The 27,708-nt window shown below is 48.9% G+C and overlaps 1 protein-coding gene across 3 annotated transcripts in view; it reads left to right on the top strand.

Annotated features, from left to right (window-relative positions):
- The first annotated feature begins 3,167 nt into the window (after nt 1-3,167).
- Nucleotides 3,168-27,708, top strand: part of ACACB (acetyl-CoA carboxylase beta) — a 115,102-nt gene continuing 90,561 nt past the window's right edge. Inside the window, exons 1-2 of one of the 3 annotated variants that reach the window (XM_059875987.1) lie at nt 3,168-3,281; nt 20,478-21,133. In XM_059875987.1, the coding sequence (XP_059731970.1) occupies nt 20,562-21,133 (572 nt within the window). In that variant the 5' untranslated portion in view covers nt 3,168-3,281; nt 20,478-20,561. Of the gene's footprint in view, nt 3,282-13,846; nt 13,909-20,477; nt 21,134-27,708 lie in introns of those variants that run through there. The other 2 variants (NM_001205333.2, XM_059875983.1) reach the window with 2 other exon arrangements.

Below are 27,708 nucleotides of genomic sequence, written 5' to 3'. Positions count from 1 at the left end.
ACAGTGGTAAAGAACTCACCTACCAGTGCAGGAGATGGAGATTCAATCCCTGGTTCAAAAAGATCCCCTGGAGTAGCAAATGGCGACCCATGCCAATATTCTTGCCTGGAAAATTACATGGGCAGAGGAGCCTGGTGGGTTACCATGGGGGCGGCACGGGGGAGGGTCATAAAGAGCTGGACACGACTGGGGAACTAAACAGCAGACAGCAGTCACCTAAGCTCAAATACCTGTGACAGGTCCCTTGCCCTCTGGCTGGCTGTTTCCACCTGAACCTTGACTGAGTCAGAGAAGGAGCAGGTGGGTCCTTAGAACTCAGGGCCTTCAAAGGTCGTCAGCATCAGCATCCTCCCGGCAGGCCTGCTCCAAATCCAGCTTTCTCACCTGCCCTGTAGCTATCAGTGGAGGAGAATAGACCCTTCCCAGGCTGGCACTGATGACAAAAAGCTACAACTCCCTGCTGACCCATGGGCCAAACAGGGAAACTCGGAATCAATCCTATGTAACGATCAGATCAGATCAGATCAGATCAATCGCTCAGTTGTGTCTGACTCTTTGCGACCCCATGAATCGCAGCACACCAGACCTCCCTGTCCATCACCAACTCCCGGAGTTCACTGGGACGTCCATCGAGTCAGTGATGCCATCCAGCCATCTCATCCTCTGTCATCCCCTTCTCCTCTTGCCCCCAATCCCTCCCAGCATGAGTGTTTTCCAATGAGTCAACTCTTCGCATGAGGTGGCCAAAGTACTGGAGTTTCAGTTTTAGTATCATTCCTTCCAAGGAAATCCCAGGGCTGATCTCCTTCAGGATGGACTGGTTGGATCTCCTTGCAGTCCAAGGGACTCTCAAGAGTTTTCTCCAACACCACAGTTCAAAAGCATCAATTCTTTGGCGCTCAGCCTTCTTCACAGTCCAACTCTCACATCCATACATGAACAATCAGATACTCTGTGCCATAGGGGGATTTTGGTAAATGGAACTCTTAGAACTGGGGCACCCTGGGGACAAAGCTGGTATGGGCCTCAGTGGGTGGAATCATCTGCTCCCCGGGAGAAGGGTTTGGGCTGCAGCATCCAGGGTGGGACCCTGCTCTGGAATTCAGTTGGGCAAAAAGCCACATGTGAGCTGGGCTTGGCGATGGGCCGACTCTGCAGCTTGGGCCTTGGGTGGCCACCAGGGGGCGCTGAGGCCACGCCAGGAAGGCAGTGACGTCCCGAGGGGTGTCAGGGTGGCTGGGAGGTAGGAAGAATTCAGGGTAGAGGAGCCAGAGTCTTCAAGGTTGAGCAGGGCAAATGCCCTTGCGAGGCGACTCGCTGTACCTGCAGGAACTCTCTGTGCTTTGGCTCCATCTCCTCCCCCTTGGGCAGCTGGAGTTCAGAGCTGCGTCGGTATCACCTGGGACCCCCGGAGTCGGGGGTTACACCATGCAGGGTGGGGGTGCTGGAGGTGGCAGGTCTTGGCCACTTGAGGATTTCTGTTACTCCTCCTCTGCTTACAGATCATGTGACCCACCAACCCCAGTTCAAGCCACGGTTTCCCCATCTGTACGATAAGAGGGTAGGCTGGAGGATCCTTCAGGTCTTCGTTGCACCACACGGGATCTCCGTTGCATCGTGAGGAATCTTGCTTTGCAGCACATGGAATTCTCTAGTTGTGTCCCTTGGGCTCCAGAATGCGAGGGCTCAGTTGCCCCGCGGCATGTGGGATTCGGTTCCCTGACCAGGGATCGCACCCTCTTTCCCTGCGTTGCAAGGTGGACTCACAAGCATTGGACTACTAAGGAAGTTTGTAGTGTTTCATTTATTCTTCTCAACCATGCGGTGAAGTCTTTAGATGAAAAAACAGGCTTGGCCGTTTGCCCAAAGCCACAGGTGACAGAGCAAGGATTCAGAGTCAGATCAATCTGATTTCAAAGCCCAGTAGTCCTGCCACTATTGACCCTCTGCCCAGATCATAATTTTTTGGAGTCATTAGGGAGAGATTTTCAATGGAGTGTTAAAAAAATTTCCCTGAGTTACGAATGGCTCCCCCTGGAGACATCGGAGGACACGTCTGCGTTTAGAGAGATGGCTCTTCCACAGGCTTGTGTGAGCTCTTCTGGAGTGAAGTAGGCTGGGCAAACAACCTAAGCCCCACCATTGACTGAGTCCTTGACCTGCATTTTTTTCATTCCCCAACTCCAGGCTCCCGCTGATGATATCCAGGCTTCAGGAGAACCCGGGCAGCAGGCAAGAAATACGCTTCCTCTTTGTAAGTCCACTGGAGAAAATCCCATGAGATTCACTATTTGCTAACTCTTCCTTCTTGAAAAACGTGCCCAGAAATGAAGTCGCTCTGGCAGGGTGAAGCTGTACCTGGCATACCCACCGCTGAAATCATGTGTGCGTTAGTTCAGCGCCCTTACGGGTTTTTCCGCTTGCCAGGCCACTGAACTGCGGTGCCCTTATCCCTTCTCGGAGCACAGTGGAATGCCCTTTTGTGCGGCCTTGGCTCCCCCCGCCCCAGCTCTGGCTCGAATCTGGACGTGACCTTTGTCCTACAAGCCTCTAGCCCCCCTCCCTCCACACACACACCCCAGCTGCGGAACACTCTGTAACCGTGGCACAGAGCCGATTTATGTCTTCTCCGTCAGTCCCCGAGACAGCCATCTGACCCTGCATGGGAACAGAGCTGTTTGGTTCTGTTTTTTTTCCCCCTGAGTCCTGAAAAATAGGAGACATTTCATCAGGTGGCATCTTCCTTGAGACCCTTGAGACCCTTGAGACTCAAGAGATTTTACAAAATCTTTCTTGAGACGCAAGAGATTGCGGGGAGAGAAGCCAGGAGATCTTTTGAAAGTGATCATCTTGGGCCTTCACTGTGGGCTTGTTCCAGAAGACATTTCACGGACACCCCACGACCTGCTCAGGGTTAATTTTCCACACGTGTCAGGAGGGCCAAAATGACTGTATTGCTGATGGCAGCTTGGACTTTAAATGACCTGTGGTTCAGAGATCTAGGGATTTTGAAATAAAGCGAGGAATGGGATTAAAAGGAGGTGACAGAACTTTTCGCACTTCGCCTGGCTTATGCCACTCTTCACAGCCTTGGGAGTGGAGTGCCCCAGGGATATTTTTAAACAGCAGGAGCTAGTTCATCTGAAAGTGACATTTATAGTCCCCTCAGTGAGCAGCTGGCTAGCTGACATTCAGGTCCTCGGCAAAAAGTGAACCTGGAAAATTCAGCCTGGATGCCCAGTTGAAAGGACATGGGGAAAGGAAAGAGGCAGAGATAAGTGGTAAGTGAGCTTTCCTCTCCCTGGGGTCACTGACCACACAGCCAGTGTCCAGGTGAACAGGAATTTAACACATAGCGAGGGCAGCCTCTGGACAGAAGCATGGCTGGCTGTGAGAAGCTGATGTAAAGGGCTGGAAATGTAGTGTAGATGAAGGACCTTTCTTTGCTTCTATAAATGGGTATGTTGCTGGGGATCCCTGTGCAAACTTTTATCAGTTCCCCAAACCAGAAGAGTTTAGGCCTACCTAAAAGGCAAGGGGGGAGATTTTTGACTCCCAAAGCTTCTGTTATCAGGAAAAGAATTCTGTTTCCTATAGATGTCTGATTTCTCAAACTCGCTCTTTTTTTTTTTTTTAAATGCAGACTGTTAAGAGTCAAACATTTCTGGTGTCCTCTGTGGCCAGAAAGACATGATTTTCTTTCATTTTTTAAAAAGCGTAGTACTAAGGAAGTCTTGAATCAAGCATGTAGTAAAATAGGGCTCCTCCCTGAACCATCCTTCAGTCTCTCTCTCCTCCTTCCAGGGAGCCCCACCTTTACCAGTGCACGTGTGTGTGTGCTCAGTCGCTTCAGTGTCTGGCTCCTTGTGACCCTATGGACCGTACACCGCCAGGCTCCTCTGTCCATGGGATTCTCCAGGCAAGAACACTGGAGTGGGTCGCCATGCCCACTTCCAGGGGATCTTCCCGACCAGGGATCGAACTTGAGTTTCTTAGGTCTCCTGCATAGGCAGGCCGGTTCTTTACCACTAGCGCCACCTGGGAAGCCCCTTTACGATGCAGTTTAGTGTAAAACTTCCCAGACCTTATGTCCTTCAGACTTTTTGTTCTGAAAATGCACTGTGTTCTTGATCCCGTCTCACGTCAGTCATTACTGTTATTTTGACACACACAGGCACGACTGAGGGGGAGTTCCCAGGAAGCAGGTCTTTTTCAATTTAAAAACTGGAAGGTATAGACATTGTTTTCTAAATAATTTTTGCTTCTAACAGTGTCTTGGGGCATCTTTTCCAAGATGCGATTTCTTTACTGACTGACCTCTCCAGGTTTTATATGGAAAGACCCAGCCCATCCTAAGTCAGGTGATCAGAGTTGCAAGCATCCCCAGAGCGTGACTTTATTTGAAGAGCTCTGGGAAGGCGTTTTGTGTTCATGCAAAAGAGTTTTATGTGCCCCTGCTTGGGTGTCATGTAAACTCCCTCAGCCTCTTGTTACCTTCAGATCTGAGATAGAAATTAGAGTATGACTTTATACCAGATACTTGATCTTTACGGGGAAATAAACACTTTAATTTCCCAGGTAGCTCAGTGGTAAAGAATCCATCAGCCAATGCAGGAGACCCAGGTTTGATCCTTGGGGGGTTTGGGAAGATCCCCTGGAGAAGGAAATGGCATCCCACTCCAGTATTCTTTTTTTTAAAAAATTATACTTGTTTATTTTTAATTGATTGATGAACACTTCACAATATTGGTTTGATTTCTGCCATACATTAGCATGAGTTAGCCATAGGTGTACATATGTCTCCTCCCGTGAACCTTCCTCCTGACTCCCCACCCTTCCCCACCCCTCTGGGTTCCTACAAAGTCCTGGTTTGAGTCCCCTGAGTCATACAGCAAGTTTTCATTGGCTATCTATTCTCCATATGGTAGTGTCTATGCTTCCACGCCCCTCTCTCCATGCATCTCACACTCTCCTTCCTCTCCCCTGCCCTTGTCCGAAAGCCTGTCCTCTATGTCTGCATCTCATTGCTGCCCTATAAGTAGATTCATCAATACCATCTTTCTAGATTCCCTGTATATATATGTTAATATACTTGTTTCTGTTTGTTTTTCTCTTTCTGACTTACTTCACTCTGTATAATAGGCTCTAAGTTCATCCACCTCATTAGAACTCACTTGAATGTGTTCTTTTTTATGGCTGAGTAGTATTCCATTGTATATATGTACAACATCTTCTTTATCCATTCATCTGTCGATTGACATCCAGGTTGCTTCCATGTCTTAGCTATTGTAAATAGTGTTGCAGTGAACACTGGGGTACATATATCTTTCTCAATTTTGGTTCCTCAGGGTATATGCCTAGGAGTGGTACTGCTGTGTCATATGGGGTTTTATTCCTAGTTTTTTAAGGAATCTCCATACTGTCTTCATAGTGGCTATATCAATTTACATTCCCACCAGCAGTACAAGAAGGTTCCTTTTTCTCCACACCCTCTCCAGCACTTGTTGTTTGTGGATTTTTTGATGATGGCCAGTCCATTATTCTTGCTGGGAAATCCCATGGCCAGAGGAGCCTGGCGGGCTATAGTCCAGGGGGTCGCAAGACTTGGACGTGACTCAGTGACTGTGTGTGTGTTCTAGTTGCTTCAGTCATGTCCAGTTTTTTGTGGCCCCATGGACTGTAGCCCATCAAGCTTCTCTGTCTGTGGGATTCTCCAGGCAAGAATACTGGAGTGGGTTGCCATTTCCTCCTCCAGGGGATCTTCCTGACTCAGGGATCGAACCTGAGTCTCTTTTTAAGTCTCCTGCATTGGCAGGTGGGTTCTTTACTGCTAATGGCACCTGGGAAGCCCATTAACTACTCAGGTTCTAATCAGTAGGCTGGGTGCCTTACGTCTTGCTTTATGTATTTTTAAACTTTTTAGTACAACAAATGAACTTTTTTGGGAAACGCACTCAGAGGTAGAGTGAATAATAGCACAGCAAGCCCTACACATTCACCAGCTGCCTTCAATGGCAGTTGGCCTTCTGCTCTTCTAGTTTCTCCTACTCACACATACACCTTTCCCTCCTGTATTTTCCTCCAACATTTTATTATGAACATTTTCAGACATACAACAACACTGAAAGAAAGTTACAGTGAGCACTCATACACCCACCACTTAGATTCTGCCAGTAACGGTTTATTATATTTGCTTCATCACATGTCTGTTTCTCTATCTACACTTTTTACACATTTCTTTTTTTTTGGCCGCGATCTTAATTTCCTGACCAGGGATTGAACCTGGGTCCCTGCATTATGAATATGGAGTCTTAACCACTGGACTGCCAGGGAAGTCCTGTACACATTTCTTAGAAATTATAGTCTTCAATACCTTTTCCCTTGAATACTTCAGTAACTCGAGTTACTGAGTAACTCAAGTTACTGTCATTAACTCAAGTTCTGTTTCTCTGGAGTATTTTCAAGCAAATCTCAGAGCCAGATAAATACTTCAGTACATTGCTCTAAAAGAGATGAGGACTTTTTACAAAAGCCATTGCCAGGACTTTCCTGGTGGCCCAGTGGCTAAGACTCCACCCTCCCAGTGCAGGGGCCCAGGTTCAGTCCCTGGTCAGGGAACCAGATCCCACACGCTGCCAGTAAGAGTTTGCAAGTTGCAGCTAAGACCTGGCGCAGCCAGTTAAATAAATAAAAATATAAAGTCATTGCCATGATTATCTACCTCCAGCGCAATTAATGCTGTTTCCTTTATCCAGTATCCAGCTCATGCTCAGTGTCCTCTGGTCACCTCAAAGATTTTGTCTTTGAGGTTGTTTTGTTCAAATCAGGACCCACGAAAGGTCGTAGTAAGTCTCTTTTCACCTAAAGTAATCACTACCCTCCTTTACTAAATGACAGTTGCTTATTGAAGAAATGGAATCATGTGTCCTGTAGAATTTTCCCCATGCTGGACTTGGCTGATTAAGCTGAATAAGCACCCTCAAGGCATCATGTAGCAAGCTTCTCTGTCCTTCTTAATAAAGTATTAAGTCTAGAGTCTTGAATGAACTCAGGTCCAAATGCAGAGCTGTTGCTGTATACTCCTCATGTCCTGTCGAGAAGAACAGAACGTCTGATTATCCCACTAGCAGTGATGCCAACTCATCGTAGAGTCTGGGGATAACCTGATCTCCGTTGTGAAATTCCTCTTCAACCTTTCCCCAGATGGCTTTACAAGTCACCGATGGTTGGAGCCTAGGACATTATTATTTCGTTATGGTTGTGAATCATGGTTTCCTACTGCCATCAGTCATTCCGTGTTTATGAGCCATCCCTGTTCTATGACTTAGAACTTTCACCCACCGCTTGGTAACCTTGAAGCATACAGGGTCTTTTCCTACAGCAAAGGCAGGATAGATGCTCAATCACATCCCTTTCTTTGGTAATTCAGTCTCCAAAGTAATAAGTGATGCCACGGCAACCTTCCAGGTGTCAGTGAGGGGCAGGGTTTGTATTTGTTGTCATAACAGTATGACCTCATGATTTTTAAAAATGTCAATATATTTGATGTATTTCAATCCACTGCAATTGTCGTCTTATTTTCTGGCCCTAAGTATCTTTTTTTTTGACAGGGAAGGCCGTTCAGGGTGTACCTCCTGTGTTTACAAGTCTGCCCCAGCCCTGGAGTCAGTCATTTCTCCAAGGGGTCCTGGTTCCTTTTAGTGGGAAATATACTTAGAAATCATAATCTGGACATCAGGGAAGTTCCGTGACTCTATGACATGATTCCCGTGGTTGCTCTGTTCGTAATGGACTGGAGAGACATGACTGGGGGCAGGTAGATGGGTCAGGAGGCTGGTACACTGGTCCCCATGAGAGAAAACTGTGGCTTAAAGTTGGTCTTAGGCAGAGTACTTAGCACAAGGCTTGAAGCATCCTGGGAAATGCAACCAATGGGAAATGCATAAAAGAAACATGCTTTCATGATTTGCATTGTTTGTATATTAGTGAACTGAAACCTTACCAAAACTCTCGGAGGAAGGCATTCTTACCATCCCCGTCTAATCCTCAAGAAAACCAAAGCTCAGAGAGGTGAGGAAACCTGCTCAAGATCATGCAGGAAATAAAGAGCAGAAATCTTGAATCTAGCATCTCCAGATCCAATACTTCAACCAATACACTGTGTTGCTCATAGGTGTCATTATTTCAAACTCAAAAAGAAAAAAAAACACCTAGGTTATTTCTGGCACTAAACCTGATCCCTCATCAGTGAGGCCGACTTGCTTACACTTCATGAGATTGTAAACCGGGATTCCAGAGTGAGAGGGCTGGGTCCCAAGGGCAGAGCCAACCGTCAGACCCCGTCCCCGCCCCTTGGCATTTCTGTGTCACTACACTTTAGCAGGAAGTGGCCCTTGAGACCGCTGCTGCTCAATCGATTCAGCTCTAAAGTTGGCAACTGCATTTCCAAAGCTGGCAGGAAGCATGGGGGCAGCCTTGAAAGTGAACCGCAGTCCCCAGGGTGGTGTATGGCTCAGATGGGAAGGAGGTGCCCCCCCGCCCCGAGTTACACCACTGCCTTCCAGGCTGGGTGCTGCAGTGGTCCCACCCGGGAACCAGCCTGAGTGGAGGCGCTCAGCCAACAGAGCCAGGGGTGACGGGAGGAAGAAGTCCCCATCATATAACAGCTCTACCTCACAGGGAAAACAAGGCATTGGATCCCTGACCCCCAAGGCAGGGGCCATCCTTCATTTACACCAAGCTAAACAGTTCGCCTGTGGCTTCCCAGGTAGGTCAGTGGTCAAAAATCTGCCTACCAAGCAGGAGACGTGGGTTCCATCCCTAGGTCGGGAAGATCCCCTGGAGGAGGAAATGGCAACCCACTCCAGTATTCTTGCCTGGAAAATCCTATGGACTGACGGGCAACAGTCCATGGGGTCACAAAGGGTCAGATACAACTCATCGACTAAAGAACAACAGCAAACAATTCACCCACCCCGTGAGTGCATTTAATCGCCCCGGTGGGCTGCTGAGGTTGGGGAAACTAAGGCTCGGGTTACCCACTCTGCTGGTAGGTAGGTGGCAGAGCTGAGATTCCTGCTGGGGTGGCCTGGCTGTAGCACCTTCTCTGAGCTCTCTCCATAGCTCCAGCCCTCTCCAGCTCCAAGAAGGAGGTGTGGCCCCCACCTTGCTCACCATCCCCGTCTGCTACCCCACCCCCACCCCCACCCCACCCTTTTCTCAGCGCCAGGCCGACCGTGTAGGGTTCCTGGAGAGATTCTGTCTCCTCCTGATCCTGTACCTCTGCCTGGTGAAGTCACACACCTTCCGTCTCAGCTGAGATATCCCTGAGAAAGCTTTCCCTCACCTCTAAGACTGAGGCAGGGCCCCTGCTTGCGCCCTTACTTTGCTCCAAGATCTTAACTTGCTTCCCACTGAGAGTGTAAACCCTGGCTGGGCAGGACCATTCCTGCTCTGTTTGCTCCATATCCATGACAACCGGCACCTCGCCTGTGCCCAGGAATTACCTGCTTGTGAATGAGTGATGGTTGAAGAATGCAAATTCCCGGCACAGAAGGAAGAGAGAGGAAGGAGGGTAGAGTTCCCTCTGGAAGGTGGAGGGGACCTCAGGCGCGCAGAACAGTCAGCTTCTGCAGTTTCTATAGGAATGATGCCAGTGAGACAGGATCAGGACAGATGAGCCCAATAGACCTCTGAGCTCACAGAGGAAGTTTTCCTCTGGAGGTGAGGGATCGCTGCTCTTACATTCCTCCAAGACAGGGGTCAATCTGGAAACATTCGGGCTGGTTTTGCCTGCACACCCCCCCCACACACACAGGTCAACCCCATCCAAAGCTGAATTTGTCTCCCCAGGTGTAAATCCAGCACCTGCCATGTAACAGGCACCAGGGACGTGCCCCTTTCCAGGTCAACAGTCCCAGAGGACCCTGGGACTTCTGATTCTGAGCCTTTCCCGACTGCAGGAAGAACTGAAATGTACAGACTTTTCTCAAATGTGTTTTCCTGTTGGAAGCTGGGTTCTTACATCGGTGGCCCCTGAGGCCGCACACCTGCTCGATTCTAGGACCAACTGGGTGTTGGTATTTCAGGCTTGCTCTATCAGTGTTTGCTGAGATTCTCCAGAGGCCTAGGTGTTCTGACAGGTGACAAGTTTCAGAACTGCCGACCCTCCCCGTGTCTCTTCCAGGCTTCTGATTCCATCCATCCAAGAGGGTGGCCAGTTAATCAATTGAATCAATAGTTTGCTCACCTCCCCCTCTTAGGGGTCTAGGCTTTGGAGTCAGGCAGAACAGGGCTGGGTTCTATGCACCTCCAAAGCTGTGTGACTTTGGGAAACTCACTTCCCCTTTCTGGGCATTGGATTCTCATGCCTGATCTGTGAAATGTGATAAGATACTTTCCTCGTAGGACTACATGAGGAGTAAATGAGATCCTGAATGCAGGATGCTCATTATAATGGGAGGGGTGAGAAGTGAATTTGCTCAGTCGTCTGCGACTCTTTGCAATCCTGACTGTTTGCAATCCTACCAGGCTCCTCCGTCCGTGGAATTTTCCAGGCAAGAGTACTGAAGTAGGTTGCCATTTCCTTCTCCAGGGGATCTTCCCGACCCAGGGATCGAATCCAGGTCTCCTGCATTGCAGGCAGACGCTTTACCCTCTGAGCCACCAGGGAAGCCCCATAATGGGAGGGGTAGCTGTTGTTATTTATTAGCTGTTGTTCGTAGTTGAAGAATAACAGAGCACAGAGTCTGTTCCCAGAGGTGGAGGCTGCAGTTCTCTTGCTGTTCCTCAGGGGGCCAGGATGTGTGGACGCAGTACTGATGCCCTCAGCCACAGTCGCAGGGAAAGGTGAGGTTTGCGGATTACACAGCCAGTGTGATTTCTCAAGTCTCCCCATTTGTAGGGAGCTATACCTAAATATCTTCTTCAGATGCAAACTTTCTAAAGAAAACAAATGATTATCCCTTCACAGTAGAACCATTCTGCTGGTTACTGCTCCCAGTTTAGTGACTTTGGCTGAGTTCCCATCTTTAGACAGTAGAGTTAGAAATTTGCCATCCAGCAGGTGTTGAGGGCAAATTCTCTTTGAGATTTCCTGCCCCCTTGGCAACCTGGTGAACTCCTATTCCTCCTTCAAAGGCCCAGAGCAGATGTCATCTCTTTAATTTTCCCCCTGTCCATCTCCACACCTGGAAGGAGTTCTTTCCGAACTGCCTTCCACAGCCTTCCCTGGTGGTCCGTGGCTGAGTCTGCCTTCCAATGCAGATAACATGAATTCCATCCCTGATTAGGGAACTAAGATACCACATGCTACACAGTGCGGCCAAAAAAAAAGAAAATGAACTGCGTTCCAGATGTGACTTTTCCTGATTCTGGGATTCTAGTGGCTAAATCTTGATTTTAAAAGGTTATTTTTCCCTTTGGGTAGAACTCTCCCATCTCTCCCAAAACCTTTCCCAGGAGAAGAACCCCCGAGGCTAGAGAAGTCATTTTGTTATTTATTTCTTGTTGCATTTTAGTTTCTTAAAGGCGTGGATGCAGAGATTTAAAAACAAAGCCAGGGCTCTAAGAACCCAAGCAGCGCCCCCAACAGTCACTTCTCAGGTCTGGGGTTTTAGGACCTTCCTCGGGGCTTATGGGGGAAATTGTGCACAGAGAGCAGGAGGACATGAAGATTAGGAGCGTGGGCTTCACAGCGTGGCCACCTGCGTCCTATCGGTGTGAGCCTGGGAGGCGATGGGGCCCACAGAAGGTGAGGAAGAGGCAGTGCCTTTGTAGAGGACTTCAGGGGCCCCTCTTGATGAGACCATGTGTGTGAAGCTCTCAGCACAGTGGCCGTGCGCTCAGAAAACGCTGCTGGCAGGAAGACACACCCCTCTGATCTATTAGGGATAAACTTCCTGTCCCGTACCACTGTCTCTGGGACTTCCCTGCCCATCCAATGGTCAAGACTCTGCACTGCCCATGCAGGGGGCGTGGGTTTGATCCCTGGTCAGGGAACTAAGATCTCACAGCCGCAAAAAGAAAAAATAAAAAACGCAAAATAAATATAAAATTAAGAACCTCATCTCTCTGAATAACATAAAAAGTCATACACACACACACACACACACACACAGTTCTCAGGACCATCTCTGTTGGATCAGGGAACAGACAGAATTTAATTAACAGACATGAATTCAGCCTGAATTAACATCTGCTGCAGCCCCACAGATGGCCTCCTCTTTGGAAGAAACCACCTGCCCCACAGGCCTGCAAAGCTGAAGGGGGTCCAAGGAGTGTCTCTCTGTGAGGGTCTTCCTGTCCCACTCGGGCACCTGAGCAGTGTCGGACTGGGGCGGCCACCCGCGTAGAAACACCCAGTCTGTTTCTGCCCCTTGGTGGAGGAGAATCTCACCATCACCAGCCGTGTTCTTTCCATTTTGGTTCAGCAAGAAGGGGAGGGTGGTGTTCAACAGGTCTCGGTTGATCCTACCAGTAATCCTATGACATGTGTGAGGCTGGGGATTTTCCCTCCTTTTCTTGATGGGGAAACATTCAGAGAGGGGACAGGATTCGTCAGAGACAACCCTCTGGGGGGCAGAGTGCCACTGGGCAGTGATCCATCCTGCCTGAGGCTCTCTGCTTGGATCAACTGTGCTCAGCGCCCTGCCTGAGTGACCGCTCTGGATTCTTGGCGCCTCCTCTGGGAGCTGCGCCCTTACACTGTTTTGCCGACGAGCATGCTGAAGCTCCTTCGCCCAGAACTCACCCCGTGTGAGGTGAGAACCCACATCAGTGTCCCGGGCACCCACCAAGGTACCTGAGGACAGTGGGTCTTTACAGTGACTATTGTCCCACGCTGGCCTGGAGCGGGGGATCTTGGTGCCACTCACGGCAGTGTCATGAATTTCACATGTGACCTCTGGCCTCTGCTCACCTACCAAGCAAGAACACTGGACCTGCCAAATGTCCCCCTCTCAGCCTGGCAGTGGGAACCTAAGTGGCTTATGGGGAAACACAGGGTTACCTGCGACACCCCAAACCTAAGGGCCAGAGTGCAGGTTTAATTATCTACTGGCAGGTTTGACCGCCTTGGGGGCCTGGCATAGCATCCTCTATTACTGTAATGCTCTCTGAATTTGCAAAAGCATGTTGCACCATTGCCTGCTAGCCCGAGGGGCCTTGGACTTCATCCTGATGTTTTTGCTTGTTTCCATCAGGCTCACCTTGGCCAAACCCAGGTTGTGCTGGGACGGACACCTCCTACCAGTGTCTGACAGGTGAATACACGGGACCAAGAAGCTGGCCTGGTTATGGGAGTGCTTTCTGTTTAATTTTGGCTGCACTGGGTCTTCCTTGTGGCTCTCGAGCTTTCTGTAGTTGCGGTGTGCAAGCTTAGTTGCCCCTTGGTATAGGCAATCTAAATTTCCTCACCAGGGATGGAACCTGTGTCCTCCGCATTGGGAGGTGGATTCTTAACCACTGGACCCCAAGGGAAGTCCCTACAGGAGTATTTAAAACTCTAGAGACTTGGAGTTGGGCGAGAGGGTGGGTGATTGCATGAGCAGTGAAGTAGGCTCTAACTCTAGGATGGTGGGAAGCCAGAGGGAGGTGGCTCAGTGGGCCCTAGAGCCACTTAGAGCACAGACAGCTTCTTAAGTACTCAAGTTTGAACCCACAGGAGGGAGAAGGGCAAGGACTTTGGCAAATGGCTTATATTTACAGATGGCAGATAAGGGTGCCTGACTTGGGAGAAAGCTCACTCGTGTACAGCACGGGCTGGTCCAAACTCCTCCCCCACCCTGGCCTGATGCATGACACCAGGCTCCTGCTGAAACAGGACACTCCACGGCCCACTTCCCTTAGTCACCCCGTGGGCGCCTGTCGGACCCACACGAGAGTGGAGCCAGCGGCCCAGCAGCGGGGGTAAGTGGCAGTGAGTGCTCAAGAGTTCATCTCTGTGGAAAGGGAACGGATGGCTGGTTTAACACTGACTTGCTGCCCTTCTCTGTCCCTCGAAGGCCCAGCCAGGTATGGTTGGGTGTGCTGCGGCAGGGGAGGGTGGGGGAGAGCTGGAAAACAAACCCCTGACCCGTTTCCCTCTCCAGCCCCATCCGGCCACCAGCCAGCACCTGTTGGAAATGAGCGGTTTTCTGCCTGTGTTACGATCAAGGCCACAATTGCCCTGGCACCAGGCAGCTGTTGCTTGTGTTCGGTTTGCAAGAAACAAAAATAGCTTCGGCCCTCCACTGGGTTTTCGGGTCAGCTGGGTTGTGTCAGTGAAGGGCAGCGGCTCAGCATGGCTTGTCTGCCAGGGTTCACGGGAAGGACGTCACTGGCCTTGATTGCCCGTGGGTCTGAACCACATGCACAGTGCTCCGTCTAGACTCTGGCTGTGCACACCTGGTTCCACCCTCTAGGTTCATGGCTGGGTATCTGACTTTAGGATCGTATCCAGGTATTCAGGGGAACACCCTCCACTTTATGGGATTTACTTATATCCACTTTTGATGGTGGTGCAGTGGGAAAGGTACCGGCATGGGCCTGAGTATAAGCAGAGTCAAGGAACTGAACTCTGAGCCACAGTTTACTGACTTGTAAAATGGGACTGAAATAGAGACCGTAGCAGTTGTAACATCCACCAGGTTGTCCTGAGGATTGGGATCTTGAAGGCACTGTACATGCTTGATGGCTCCTTGATGCCTCTGATAGCATTTACACAAATGCTATCTAGGTTATTCAAAGAGCAACGGTGAGGCCTGTAAATGGGGCAAGAATTGGTATCCCCATTTTACAGATGAGAAAACTGAGGCTCAGAGGCGCTTTCTCAGAGAGTTCCGCGTTTGTCTCTATGTACTTGTGAAAAGTTCTCATGTGGTGGCCCATGGGCCACCCCCCTCCCCCCAGTCATCACACTGGCAAAAGTAGGGAACATGGGGATTTCCAGGTTGGTCCAGGGGCTGAGACCCTGTGCTCCTAATGTGCTGAGGTCCTTTAATGGACCGGAACCTGGTGGTCCGGAGTCGATGATAAGAAAGTAAAGGAGAGAGAAAGAGGCTGACATTCCTTGGTTTATGCAGAAAACCAGTAAAGCTCCTGACACGGGGCTTGCGCTGTTCACAAAGGCACCTGGTGCCCTCTCGATGGGGTGAAGGCGCAGAGCGCCTTCTCGAGAGGGTCTCAGAAGCCTGGGCAGGAAAGTGAACACAGCGGGCTCTGCGCTCCAGAGAAATAGCCTGAGAGAGAGAGAAAAAGAGAGAGAGAGAGAGAGGACACGGGGACCCAAGCTCTGATGGAGCAAAGGTGTTTTATTCAACATTGTGTGGGTATTTATACTGCCTTACAAGGTAGCTATTTTCGGCAGAGATAAAATCAAAACTTACAAGTTATCAAGGAAACATGAGGTCATCCATATGAAAGAGAGAGGGTTGTAAATAATCACTTCAACCGTATGGTTCATAAAAAGGAAGAGGGTCGTAAATAGTTACTTATCACCGTATGGAAAAACTAACGAAGGAAATACATGCATTCCTAAACCCCTACTCCTAATTCCTAAGCTTGCTATTGCACTTAATTCCTGAATATTCAGGAATTAATAAGGGACAGAGGATTCATGACAGATCCAAAACAGCACACAGGAAGCCTCCTGTTAAATGCTTCCTGATGCTAATGCAGGGGGTCGGGGTTCGATGCCTGGTCAGGGACCTAGATCCCACATGCTGCAACTAAAGATCCCACGTGCCTCAACAGAAAGGTCCCTCCTGCCACAACCAAGACCCAGTGCAGCCAGATTTAAAAACAAACAAATAAAAAAAAAGAATATAGGGAAAGACTCTGAGTTTTTTTGTGCAGGTAACCTCTGCAGATGGTGACTGCAGCCATGAAATTAAAAGACGCTTACTCCTTGGAAGGAAAGTTATGACCAGCCTAGATAGCATATTCAAAAGCAGAGACATTACTTTGCCAACAAAGGTCCGTCTGGTCAAGCCTGTGGTTTTTCCTGTGGTCATGTATGGATGTGAGAGTTGGACTGTGAAGAAGGCTGAGCGCCAAAGAATTGATGCTTTTGAACTGTGGTGTTGGAGAAGACTCTTGAGAGTCCCTTGGACTGCAAGGAGATCCAACCAGTCCATTCTGAAGGAGATCAGCCCTGGGATTTCTTTGGAAGGAATGATGCTAAAGCTGAAACTCCAGTCCTTTGGCCACCTCATGCGAAGAGTTGACTCATTGGAAAAGACTCTGATGCTGGGAGGGATTGGGGGCAGGAGGAGAAGGGGACGGCAGAGGATGAGATGGCTGGATGGCATCACTGACTCGTTGTACGTGAGTCTGGGTGAACTCCAGGAGTTGGTGATGGACAGGGAGGCCTGGCGTGCTGTGATTCCTGGGGTCGCAAGGAGTCGGACACAACTGAGCGACTGAACTGAACTGAACTGAACCTCTGCAAGGTAGATTTGGGATGTTAGGTCCACTGGCCCCTATCAGAATTAACAGCAGATCTTAAAGTGAGAAAGGAGGCCAAAGTGAGGGGAATTGCTGATCCCTTCCATTCATTAGCGCCCAGTTTAGAGCTTGGCTGCTTTACCCACCAGCCCTCAATTGCTTACCATGCATGTTTCTCGCCATCTCGCCCGTCTGCCCATCCACTTGACCCCTCTCCACGCACCACCTCTCCGTCCTTCTACCTGCAGCCCCCATCAGCCATCCATTCACACAGCCAGCAAGTTATCAGGGTGCCCGTGTCATATAAAACCAGAGAGTGGCTGGTTTTCCAGTGGGAGTCAATGTGAAGACTGCATCCTCAGGGTTCCAAAACCTCGAACCATTGCAGCGTGTTTTTGCTCTTTTATTTTCTCAGCAATATCTCAAGTGGTTTTCTGTTTAGAGTAGTGGGCAGCTCAGCATTTCCATTTAATGCACTTATAGTTTCTTATTTCTCAAAACCTCCAACGAGTACATTTATTTTTCAGAAATATTCATGTGTTCAGCTGCACCGGGGCTCTGTGGTTGTGGCTCATGCACTTTTACTTGTGGCAGTTGTTCCCTGACCAGGGATCGAACCCCGGCCCCCTGCACGGGGAGCGTGGAGTCTTAGCCACTGGACCCTCGGAAAGACCCACCAACGTGTACATTTAAAGTGTACCTAAAATCAGCCACATTTGTACAAGGTCTTCTGCTTGGCACTCTTCAGAACTGCTATGGAGACACCAGCTGGTGTTCCTGAATGCAGCTTCAGAAATGACATCTGAAAATCAAAATTGTAGCCTGCTTCAAGCCATCTCTCCCAGACCCACATGGTGAAGAGACTCTTGCCTTTCTCTTCTCCAGGGGATCTTCCCAAAAGTGAAGTGAGCTGAAGTGAAGTGAAAGTCGCTCAGGCGTGTCCGACTCTTTGTGGCTCCATAGACTATACAGTCCATGGAATTCTCCAGGCCAGAACACTGGAGTGGGTAGCCTTTCCCTTCTCCAGGGGATCTTCCCAACCCATGGATTGAACCCAGGTCTCCCACATTGCAGGCAGATTCTTTACCAGCTGAGCCACCAGGGAAGCCTGATATTTGTCAAATATCAACTGATCATAGATGTATGGGTTTACTTTTTGACCCTCGATTCTATTCCATTTGTCTATATGTCTCTTGATTCTCATACCATGCTACAGTTTTGTAGTAAGTTTCAAAATTGGCAAGTGTGAGTCCTCCAACTTTGTTTTGCTTTCTTAAGATTGTTTTGGCTGTCTGGGGCCCCTTGCCATTCCATATGAATCTGCAGATTGCTTTGGGTAGTGTCATCATCTTAACAAAAGTAGGTCTTCCAACCCATGAGCATGGGATGTCTTGCCATTTATTTAGGTCTTCTTTAATTTCTTTCAGCAACGTTTCTTAGTTTTCAGTCTATAGGTCTTTCACCATTGTGATTAAATTTATTCCTAGGTATTTTAATTCTTTGGAATGTGATTTTGTAAATGGAGTTATTTTCTTAATTCCCTTTTCAGATTGTTCATTGTTGGTGTATGGAAACAAAACTGATTTTTGTGTATTGATCTTATATCCAACAATCACTTAATTTACTACCTTTGTTAGCATTTCTTGGTAGTTCTTTAGGATTTTCTGTATATAGGCTCATGGCATCTGTGGACAGAGGTGATTTTATGTCTTTTCAATTTGGATGCCTTTTATTCCTTTTTCCTGTTTAGTTGCTCTGGCTAGAACTTTCAGTAGGATGTTGAATAGCAGTGATAAAAGTGAGCATCCTTGTCTTGTTCCAGATCTTAGGAGAAAGCTTACCATCTTTCAACACTGAATATATATTTACTGTACTTTTTTTCATCAGTGTGCCTTACTCTGTTGAAGTCCTTTTCTATTCCTGCTTTTCTGAATGTTGTTATTAAAGGGTGTTGGATTTTTTTTTTGGCCATGCCATTTGGCTTCTGGGATCTTAGTTCCCCCAACCAGGGATCGAACCCAGGCCCTTGGCAGTGAAAGCTGAAAGTCCTAATCACCGGGAATTCCCCATGGTGTTGGATTTTTCTGTGTTCATTGAGATGATCAATTTTTTTCCCCGCTTTGTTCTATTAAAGTGGTTTGTTACATTGATTAACATTGACCAACCCTTAACTGACTTTTCTTTAAAAGGAAACTTGAGCACATGAAAAGAGAAACATCTTCTGACCCTGTGTGTTACCCAGAAAATAACCCAAACCACATTTCAGCAAGTCCTGATGATTCTAGAAGCCAACAATCCCTTTCATCTACAAATTGGAATATAATAAAGTCTTTAAAAAAAAAATTTGTGTATTCATTTTTGGCCCTGCTGGGTCTTCGTTGCTGCCCAAGGGCTTTCTCTAGCTGCCCAATCAGGGGTCTATCCTTTAGTTGCAGTGCCCCGGGCTTCTCATTGCAGCCTCTTCCCTTGTTGTGGAACATGGGTTCTAGGGTGCATGGACTTCAGTAGCTGTGTGCATGGGCTCCGTTGCTCCTCAGCATGTGGGATCTTCCCGGATTGGGGACGGAACCTGTGTCTCCTGCATTAGGTGGATTCTTTACCACTGAGCCACCAGGGAAGCCCCTGAAGTCTTTTTTTTTTTTAAGTGCTTATTTATTTGGCTCGTTAGATCTCAGTTGCAGCATGTGGGATCTCCCTTGCGGCACGTGGGCTCTTACCTGGTTGTGGCTTGTGGCCTGGTAGTCATCCACACGCTTAGAGGCATTGGGATTTTAGTGTCTCAGTCAGGGACTGAACCTGTGTCCCCTACACTGGAAGGCACATTCTTAAGTACTGGACCAAGGAAGTCCCCCTACCCTTTTTTTTTCTTTTAAAGAAAAGCTTTATTGAGGTATAATTCATATACCATATGACTCACTCACTTAAAGTGCACAATTCTGCAGTTTTTCATCTATTCACAGAGTGGTGAAACCATCACCACAATCAGTTTTGGAACATTTTCATCACTCCAGTCAGAAACCCTGTACAATTAACCTTCATCTCCACCCCATTAGCCCCAGGCAACTGCTAATCTTTCCATATCTATCAATTCTGCCTAATCCAGATGTATTGTCTACACCATATGTGGTCTGCCGGAACTGTTTGTCTTCACTTAGCATAAAGTTTATTCTTTTTAGTGGCTGAACAATATTCCATTGTATGGACACACCACATCTTGTCAGTGGCTTTTATCAGTGGGCACTTGGGATGTTTCAGCTTTGGAGATATTATGAATAATGATGCTATGAGTGAAAAGTGAAAGTGTTACTCGCTCAGCTGTGTCCGACTCTTTGTGACCCCCATGGATTTTAGCCCACCAGGCTTCTCTGTCCGTGGGATTCTCCAGACAAGAATACTGGAGTGGGTGGCCATTCCCTTTTCCAGGGGATCTTCCTGACTCAGGGATCAAACCCAGGTCTCTTGCATTGCAGGCAGATTCTTTACCACCTGAGCCACTAGAGAAGCCCAGTGACTCTGTAACAGTCTTTCAATGTACCTAATCTCATTGAGTTCTCTCTCACATGCATTTTCATGATTTATGCATGTCTCAGGAAAATCCCATGGAGAGAGGAGCCTGGTAGGCTGCAGTCCTTGGGGTCACTGAGGTCGGACACGACTGAGCGACTTCACTTTCACTTTTCACTTTCATGCATTGGAGAAGGAAATGGCAACCCACTCCAGTGTTCTTGCCTGGGGAATCCCAGGGACGGGGGAGCCTGGTGGGCTGCCGTCTATGGGGTCACACAGAGTTGGACACGACTGAAGTGACTTAGCAGCAGCAGCAGTAGCAGTGTCTATAATTAGAAGTTAAGAAACATGCCACAGACCCCAGAGCTCATGATGGGCAGAGCTGGGGGAGGAGAGCTCCTTCTCCGCTCCCTGTCTAGTGCTTCTCCCTTCTAGCTCTCTCTGCCGAATATAGCACCCCAACTGGCTTTTGCCACCAGCTCCTTTAAGAAGCCAGGTAACATGATTGCATAGATCCTAAAATGGCTCTCTTGTTCTCCTTACAGATTTTCTGAATGATCCTGCTTCTTTTTCTATCTTGTCTGATTTTCTCCTGCCTGACCTTTTCCCAATTAAAAAGCTGAGGGAAAATGTCAGACTCCAAGCAAGTCACCAAGAGTAAACGGAAAGTGAGCTTCACCCCGAGTCAGGAGCCGATTCCAGCCTCAGAGGGATCCCAGGAGCCACCGCAGGAAGACTGCAACAGCAGCCCTCTGCCAAAGACCCCTAGCCAGGCTGAGCTGGCCTCCCACAAAGGACCCCAAGACACCTGCCAGCAGAGGCCCTCCCAATCACCTCTGCCACAGAATCCCCAAGGAAACCCCCTCTCGTCTGATGACGCCTCCCCAGCACGCCAAGCCAACGGGTCAGAGACTGAAGGCCCGGAGATCCCAAATACCAATGACCTGTCCGCGCCAGCCAGGCCCCAGGGCCAGCGAGCCAGAACCCTCTCCAGAGAAGACAGGAAGCAGGCACACATCAAGAGACAGCTGATGACCAACTTCATCCTGGGCTCTTTTGATGACAACTCCTCCGATGAAGATGCTGGTGCTGCCCTGTTCCGACAGTCTTCCCGGAAGGGCAGCCGGGCCAGCCTGGGGACCCTGTCCCTGGAGACTGCTCATGCCGCAGGCGAGACTGAGACCTGTGCCCCCGTTATAAGGTAACTCAGACTTTGTCCCCGTAACCAGGAGGTGCAGCGTTGCGGTGGGGTCTACACCCTTCCCTGTGCAGCCAAGCAACCGGCTATGCCAGTGCTTTGAAGGTGGCTATGTGGCAAGCAGGAGACATGAGGCTCCCCCCCCCCACCTTCCTTCCCTCCTCTCAAAATCATTTGTTGAGTATCTCCTGTGAGTACAGGGCTCCAGGCCAGGACATTGGCTTTCCAGAAGACTGTGGTCTAGTTGGGGCAGATGACCTTGTATGTAACAACTAGTTATAATCTAAGCAGAAAGAAGCTCAGGTTGGCAAGAGCCAAAGCAATGATGGAAACCCCAAGGGAGGGACTGTGTCCCTGCCTCCTGATGAATATTCATTTATTTGTTGATTCATCCAACAGATAATTAACAACTGTAAAACAAGTCTTCCTCCAGTGATGAAAGCAGAAACTCAAGGGAATTCCCTGGCAGTGCAGTGGTTAGAACTTGGTGCTCTCACTGCCCTGGGTATGGGTTCAATTCCTGGTCGGGGAACTAAGATCCCACCTCCAAAAAAAGAAAAAGCAGAAATTCAAATACTGTAACCACATCCATCAAGTTGATTGTTGAAAACAAACACCTATAGGTCCATCCCAGGTGGGACTGTCCCAGGGGTGCGGTCAGTGGATTTGTTTTTTTTTCCAGTTATTTTTTTTTGTTTGCTTTTTATAGTGAAGTGTGAAACTACTATTGATTTGTTTGCTGTGTCGGGTCTTCACTGTGGCATGCAGAGTCTTTTGTTGCTGCACAGACACTCTAGCTGTGGCTCGTGAATTTAGTTGTTCAGAGGCATGTGGATCTTAGTTACCTGATCAGGGATCGAACCCACATCCCCTACATTACAAGGCGGTTTCCCAACCACTGGGCCACAGGGAAGTCCCACTGGCTTTGTTTCTGTTGTGACTATTATTGGACTTTGCCACCTCCCCTCCCAAATTATGAATGGAATACAATAGTTGCAGGTAGAAAACATGGGAAATGCGGTGAGCAGAGAGCAGGAAAGAGCCTCCATCAACCACGACTCCGACAGCCTGAAAGAACCTCTGCTGTGTTCTAGCGTTGTAGCCACGTGTTCCGGGAAACACATTCACTCAGAAGGGCGATGCAGATAGTAGAGTACAGTTTATTACACCAGCGGGCCCAGGCAGAGTCTCCTCTTAGCCAAGGACCCCAACCAGTTTTTGTGAAAACCTTATATACCCTAAGTGTACGTGCCCAAACCCACCTCCCAAAATTCCCTGACAATCAAAGTTAACCTGCGATTCATGTGCCTTAAACCTAGGTAGTTAACAGTGGACAATTATCAATAGGCCTGTGGTCACACCCCAAGAAGCATAATAGAATGTATGATTCTATTCGGTTACACAGAAAATTAGGGTATTCTTTTAGCGATGGAGAGCCCTGGGGCTCTTCCTTCTGGGGGCCTGGTTTTCCAGTTGGTATGTCGTTTCCATAGATCCTGGGCATATAGCTCAAAGTCCACAGTCTGGCCCAAGATGGAGTCCTGCTTTCAAGATAGAGCCTGTTCTGTTTCCTCCTTTATTCCCCCCTCTTGATGCTCTTAACTCATAGTATGAGCATCATTCATAGGGATATATTTCTCCCTGGCTCTCCGACCGCCAATTTGGGAGAACGACACCAACCTTTGGCTTACAAAGTTCATAATATATTGTAAAATGCAGGGTCCACAGAGCAGAACTATCAAGGCAACTATAACAATGGTAAATATAGTTTTCCACCAATCACCCTTTACCCAAGATAGTACCAAAGTCCAGAAAGGAATGTTTTCATTTTACATTGCTCTTACCTGTTTTTTTTTTTTTTTTTTTTCATATCATCTAAAGCATCTGATACATTGCTAGATAAATCAGGAATATATACACAACATTCAACCTTAATTATAGCACAGGTTCCCCCTTGAACAGCTGTGAGCATGTCCAAAACCATTCTATTCTGAATTACCACTTTTGTTACTTCTGTGAAACTGGTGTTTACATAAGATGTAACCCCATGAGCTGAGTCTACTGACTGTAGGTCTGGCTTACAGCAAGAGAGCAGGGAAAGATTATGATTGACAAGAGAAAGCAAAGCCTCTTTTTGTCGTCCCAGAAAAGAGCAGAGTGATTTAAAATCTTCTTGGTGGAGCGGTGACACCCACCAGGGAAGTCCATCCATCACAGACAGAGGCATAGCCCCACATACCCAACAGCTGGAGGTATTGTGAAGTCTGTGTAGGAATATGCACGTTGATGAGGCCAAGCAGCAGGAGTCGATCATGCGGCTTCATCCTGAAGGGGCTCATCCGGGATCTTCTTTTCCCGAGGCCTCCCGAGGGTCAGGGGGGCCCCTCTGCGCAGTCCACTGAGCGTTTTCTGGGTCTGCGTCGTTTGCTGTCTTCACCCTTGTATGATGAACTCCAGGGGCAATACCTGCAACTTTAACTGCAGTAGGGGCAGTTAGAATAACAGTGTAAGGGCCCTTCCACTGAGGGGCTAGTAAATCATGTTTCCAATCTTTGACCCATACTTGGTCACCAGGCGTAAACTTATGAATCTGTTCCCCAAGGGGGAACGGCACCCTTTCTTGTACAAACTTAGTTACCTGATTTATTACCTTACCCAGTTGTTCCATCTGCTGTGAAATCTCATCCCCTCTACCTGAGGCAAATTTGTTGACACCTGTTTTATTATGGGAGGGGGCCTCCCATACACAATTTCGTACAGAGAAGAGCCATGGGACCGTGGGGTCATCCTGAGTCTGAGCAGAGCTGTCGGAAGCAAGTCCACCCAGGAGCAGTCAGTCTCTATGAGCCACTTGGATAGTGTCTCTTTAAGTGTCCAGCTGGTTCCTTCCACCATCCCAGAACTCTGGGGCCTATATGCAGTGTGCAGTTTCCATTTTATGTTTAAAGTTTTGCTTACTTATTGTACTAAATCAGCTATGGAAGCCGGGCCATTGTCTGATCCAATGCTAGTAGGAGGTCCAAATCTGGGAACTATTTCCCCAAGCAGGCACTGGGCTACTTCTGATGCTCTTTCAGTCAGGGGAGGAAAAACTCCTATCCATCCCAGGAACGTACATACCATGACCAGCAGGTAATGGTAGTGTTGGTGAGGTTTCATTTCAGTGAAGTCCGCTTCCAGGTGTTCAAAGGGCAGCATGCCTTTTAGCTGAATCCCTGGAGGTTTCTGTCCATGCCGAGAGGCAGCATTGACCTGTGAGCAGGCAGTACAGTTCTGAGATTCTGTCCTGCATTAGGAAGAGAGGCGGGGAACCAAGAAATATTTTCGAACTAGCTCTTCCAGTTTATCACGGCCTAGATGGGTCGCTTGGTGTGTTTGGCTTACCAGAGTGGGTGCCAGCTCCTCCGGTACCAATAATTGGCCACCTGGCAATTCTCACCATCCCTTTTCAGTCTTGATGGCCCCTTCTGCTTTGGCTAGTTGGTTTTGGGCTTCATTGTATTTTGGAGAGTCCAGCGTTAGCTCAGGCAGCTCTGCCAAAATGAGCTTTAATAGGGGCTTCACTTGTCACCCCCAAGCCCTCGGCTGCTTGTTTAGTGGTCTTATCTGCCAGTCTGTTCCCTGAGCCCGGGGGGTATCCTCTTTTTGACGTCCTCAGCAGTGTATGACTGCAACCCTTTCTGGTTCCCAGGCAGCATCTAATAGGGTCTTAATTTCTTCCTTATTTTTAATATCTTTTCCACTAGCTGTCAAAGGCCTCTCTCCTTATACAGAGCCCTGTCGTGTGGCAAAAGCATACTGGAGTCTGTCAATGTTTGTCTTCTTCCCTTTTGACAGCTGGAGGGCCTGGATTAGAGCATATAGTTCGGCCTGTTGAGGGGACCAGTGTGATGGCAGAGAGCGAGCCTCAGCGATGGTTTCTTCCATGACGACTGCATATCCCGTCATTGTCCTTGTCTCACCAGGCTGGTGCCCTTGGTGGACAGGACCCAATCTGGGTCCGGGATTGGCTGGTCTCTAAGTCAGGTCTGCTGGCATATTTCCTCGCAATCATGTGAGGGCCCACCTTCTCCCACAGGAAGGAGAGTGGCCGGATTCAGGGCTTGACAAGGCTCAGTAGTAACATGGGGGTTCTCACATAATAGTCCCTGGTATTGAGTAATCCAGGATGTCGACAGCCATTTATGGGGGTCCCCTCGCAGGAGAGTGTTGACCCCATGCGGGACTTTTACGAACAAATCTTGGCCCAAAGTCAGCTTGGTTGCCTCCTGGACCAGTAAGGCAACTGCAGCAACTACCCCTAAGATTCCCAGCCACCCAGTGGCAACATTGTCCAGCTGATTAGAGATAAGTCACTGGTCTGTCCCAAGTTCCCATAATCTGGGACAACACTCCCATAGCCACCTTATCCTTTTCAGTCACGTGAAGAGTAAACGGCTTAGCAAGGTCTGGCAGGCCCATGGCAGGTGCTGACGTCATTGTACCGGGTTTGAGTTCTATTACCAGTGGGACTTGTTTTGCAAGCCTGGGGCGGTGGGTGGAGGTGGGGGTTGTCTTCTGCCCAGATCTCGGAATTGTTGAGTTAACTTTCTCTCTCAACTGTTTAGCCCGTCCAGTTTCCCTTCCCGGAGATCGTGCAACCTCCATTCATCTTGAGGGGTTACCGAGAGGAAGAGTAAATAGGTGGTGGAGCCCACTCGAACAGTGGGCCTTTCGTGGGGGGAAAGGTCACTTGTGCCCCCAATTTAGACAGCAAGTCTCTTCCTAACAAAGGTACTGGGCATTCAGAGATGTTTAAAAATTCCTGAGTCACTTGGTGCCCCCCCATCTGACATTTTCGGGGTAGGCTTGAGACACAAAGGCTGCATTTATCACCATCTGAGACCCAGCAGCCTCTGGCTGGGTCTATAGGCCTCGCACAGTCTTTTCGGAGAACTCAGAGGGTGATTCGCTTTCCCTTAGAATCACATCTGGAGGGTTTTGCAATACTCGTAGCTTTTCGGGCCCCGCTCTTGAGACCTTGTAAAATAGCCGCCTGGTATCTCTCGAGGTGGCCCCTCCCTCCTCTGTGTTACAGTCCCCACTGGGCCTCTCGTCAGGGTGGCTGGTTCTGCCCACCGCAGCGGGTTTGCAGTACCCTCAGGTGCCATCGCTCTTAACCATTTTCTGGCCTTAGTTAGGATCCTGTGTCTCTCCTCAGTGCTGAAGAGGGAGACGAATAGTTGGATTATGTCATCCGATGCAGGGCAGTGGGTTCGAAAAACAGTCTCCATTAGCCTAATCTGGTAATAATTCGAAAAACAGTCTCCATTAGCCTAATCTGGTAATAATTCGAAAAACAGTCTCCATTAGCCTAATCTGGTAATAATTCGAAAACCAGTCTCCATTAGCCTAATCTGGTAATAATTCGAAAAACAGTCTCCATTAGCCTAATCTGGTAATAATTCGAAAAACAGTCTCCATTAGCCTAATCTGGTAATAATAGGCTACGGTGGAGCTGCTGGTGGTGGCCGTCTGTCCCCTGAACCGGAGGCTGCTGTAACTCTCTGAGGGGCATTTGTAGTGGGGGCCCTTTCCTCTGGCTCCTTAGAGGAGCGCAGCCTCTGTTTGATTCTGGTGTCTCCTTTCCCCTTCCTGTCAGTACTCACTGGGAGAGGAGAGGCGGGTATAGCTTGGGTGGTTTGGCTGGAGCCGGATCCTGGAAGTGTTGGCTAGAGGCTTCTACCACCGGGATCAGAGCCTGCCGAGGTGGCAGCTCTATGACCTCTGGGAGACCTGGCGGAGGAGCAGCGGCTGCTGCAGGAACTTCACCTGGCCCTGGGTCGGGCGTTAAGGCGGCCTCCGGTCCTGGTGGAGCACTGGGTGGCGGGCGCATCATCATCCAGTATGGGGGAGGGCAGGTCATCCTCGTCCAAATCCTGCCTGATCCCAGAGGGAGAAGGGGGATCGGGATCCGCATGTCTTCACCTGCCAGTCAGCATGGCCGAACCAGAACACCAGGTGGTCCAAGACTGTTTCTCCCTTAGAGTCTGTTCTGCCTTGGTGGGCTTGATCAGGTGTGGATGAAAACACAGATGGGTTAAATATCCCATGTCCCAGGCCATCTCTGGAAAAGCCAATTCATACTCACTTATGTATCCCCCTCCTTCTAGCCTGACAATTCTGAGGGGGTCAAGAATTTCACAGCAGAGAGGACACCTCTAGGGGAGTGTAGAATACGAGCACACAAAGACCAAGTTTCTTCTCCTAAAAATCCCCTGGCGATTGCTTGGTAATAATTTTCCCCGAGACGGCGTGCACACACCTCCTGAATGACCTTCACAAATTTCCTTCCTAAGCCCTAGCACGCTCATCGACCTGTGCGCCAAGCAATTGCTGCCACCTGCCTATTCCAGGCTCCTGTGGGTCTGTGCCCCTTCTAATCCCTCCCAGGGGGGTGATCAGGCCCCCTCTTCCACCCTGCCGGGTGGGTTCCTCCTCACCTGAGCGCTCAGTTCCCCTGCTGCCATCCACTACCTGCTAACGTGAGAGGTCCGGGCCTTGAGAAGCAGAATCCTTCCAGAAGGGTGGGGCGCCTT

The sequence above is a fragment of the Bos taurus genome, chromosome 17 (genome assembly GCF_002263795.3).
Source record: "Bos taurus isolate L1 Dominette 01449 registration number 42190680 breed Hereford chromosome 17, ARS-UCD2.0, whole genome shotgun sequence".
NCBI classification, from domain to species: domain Eukaryota; kingdom Metazoa; phylum Chordata; class Mammalia; order Artiodactyla; family Bovidae; genus Bos; species Bos taurus.
This window is presented reverse-complemented; position numbering and strand designations above follow the sequence as displayed.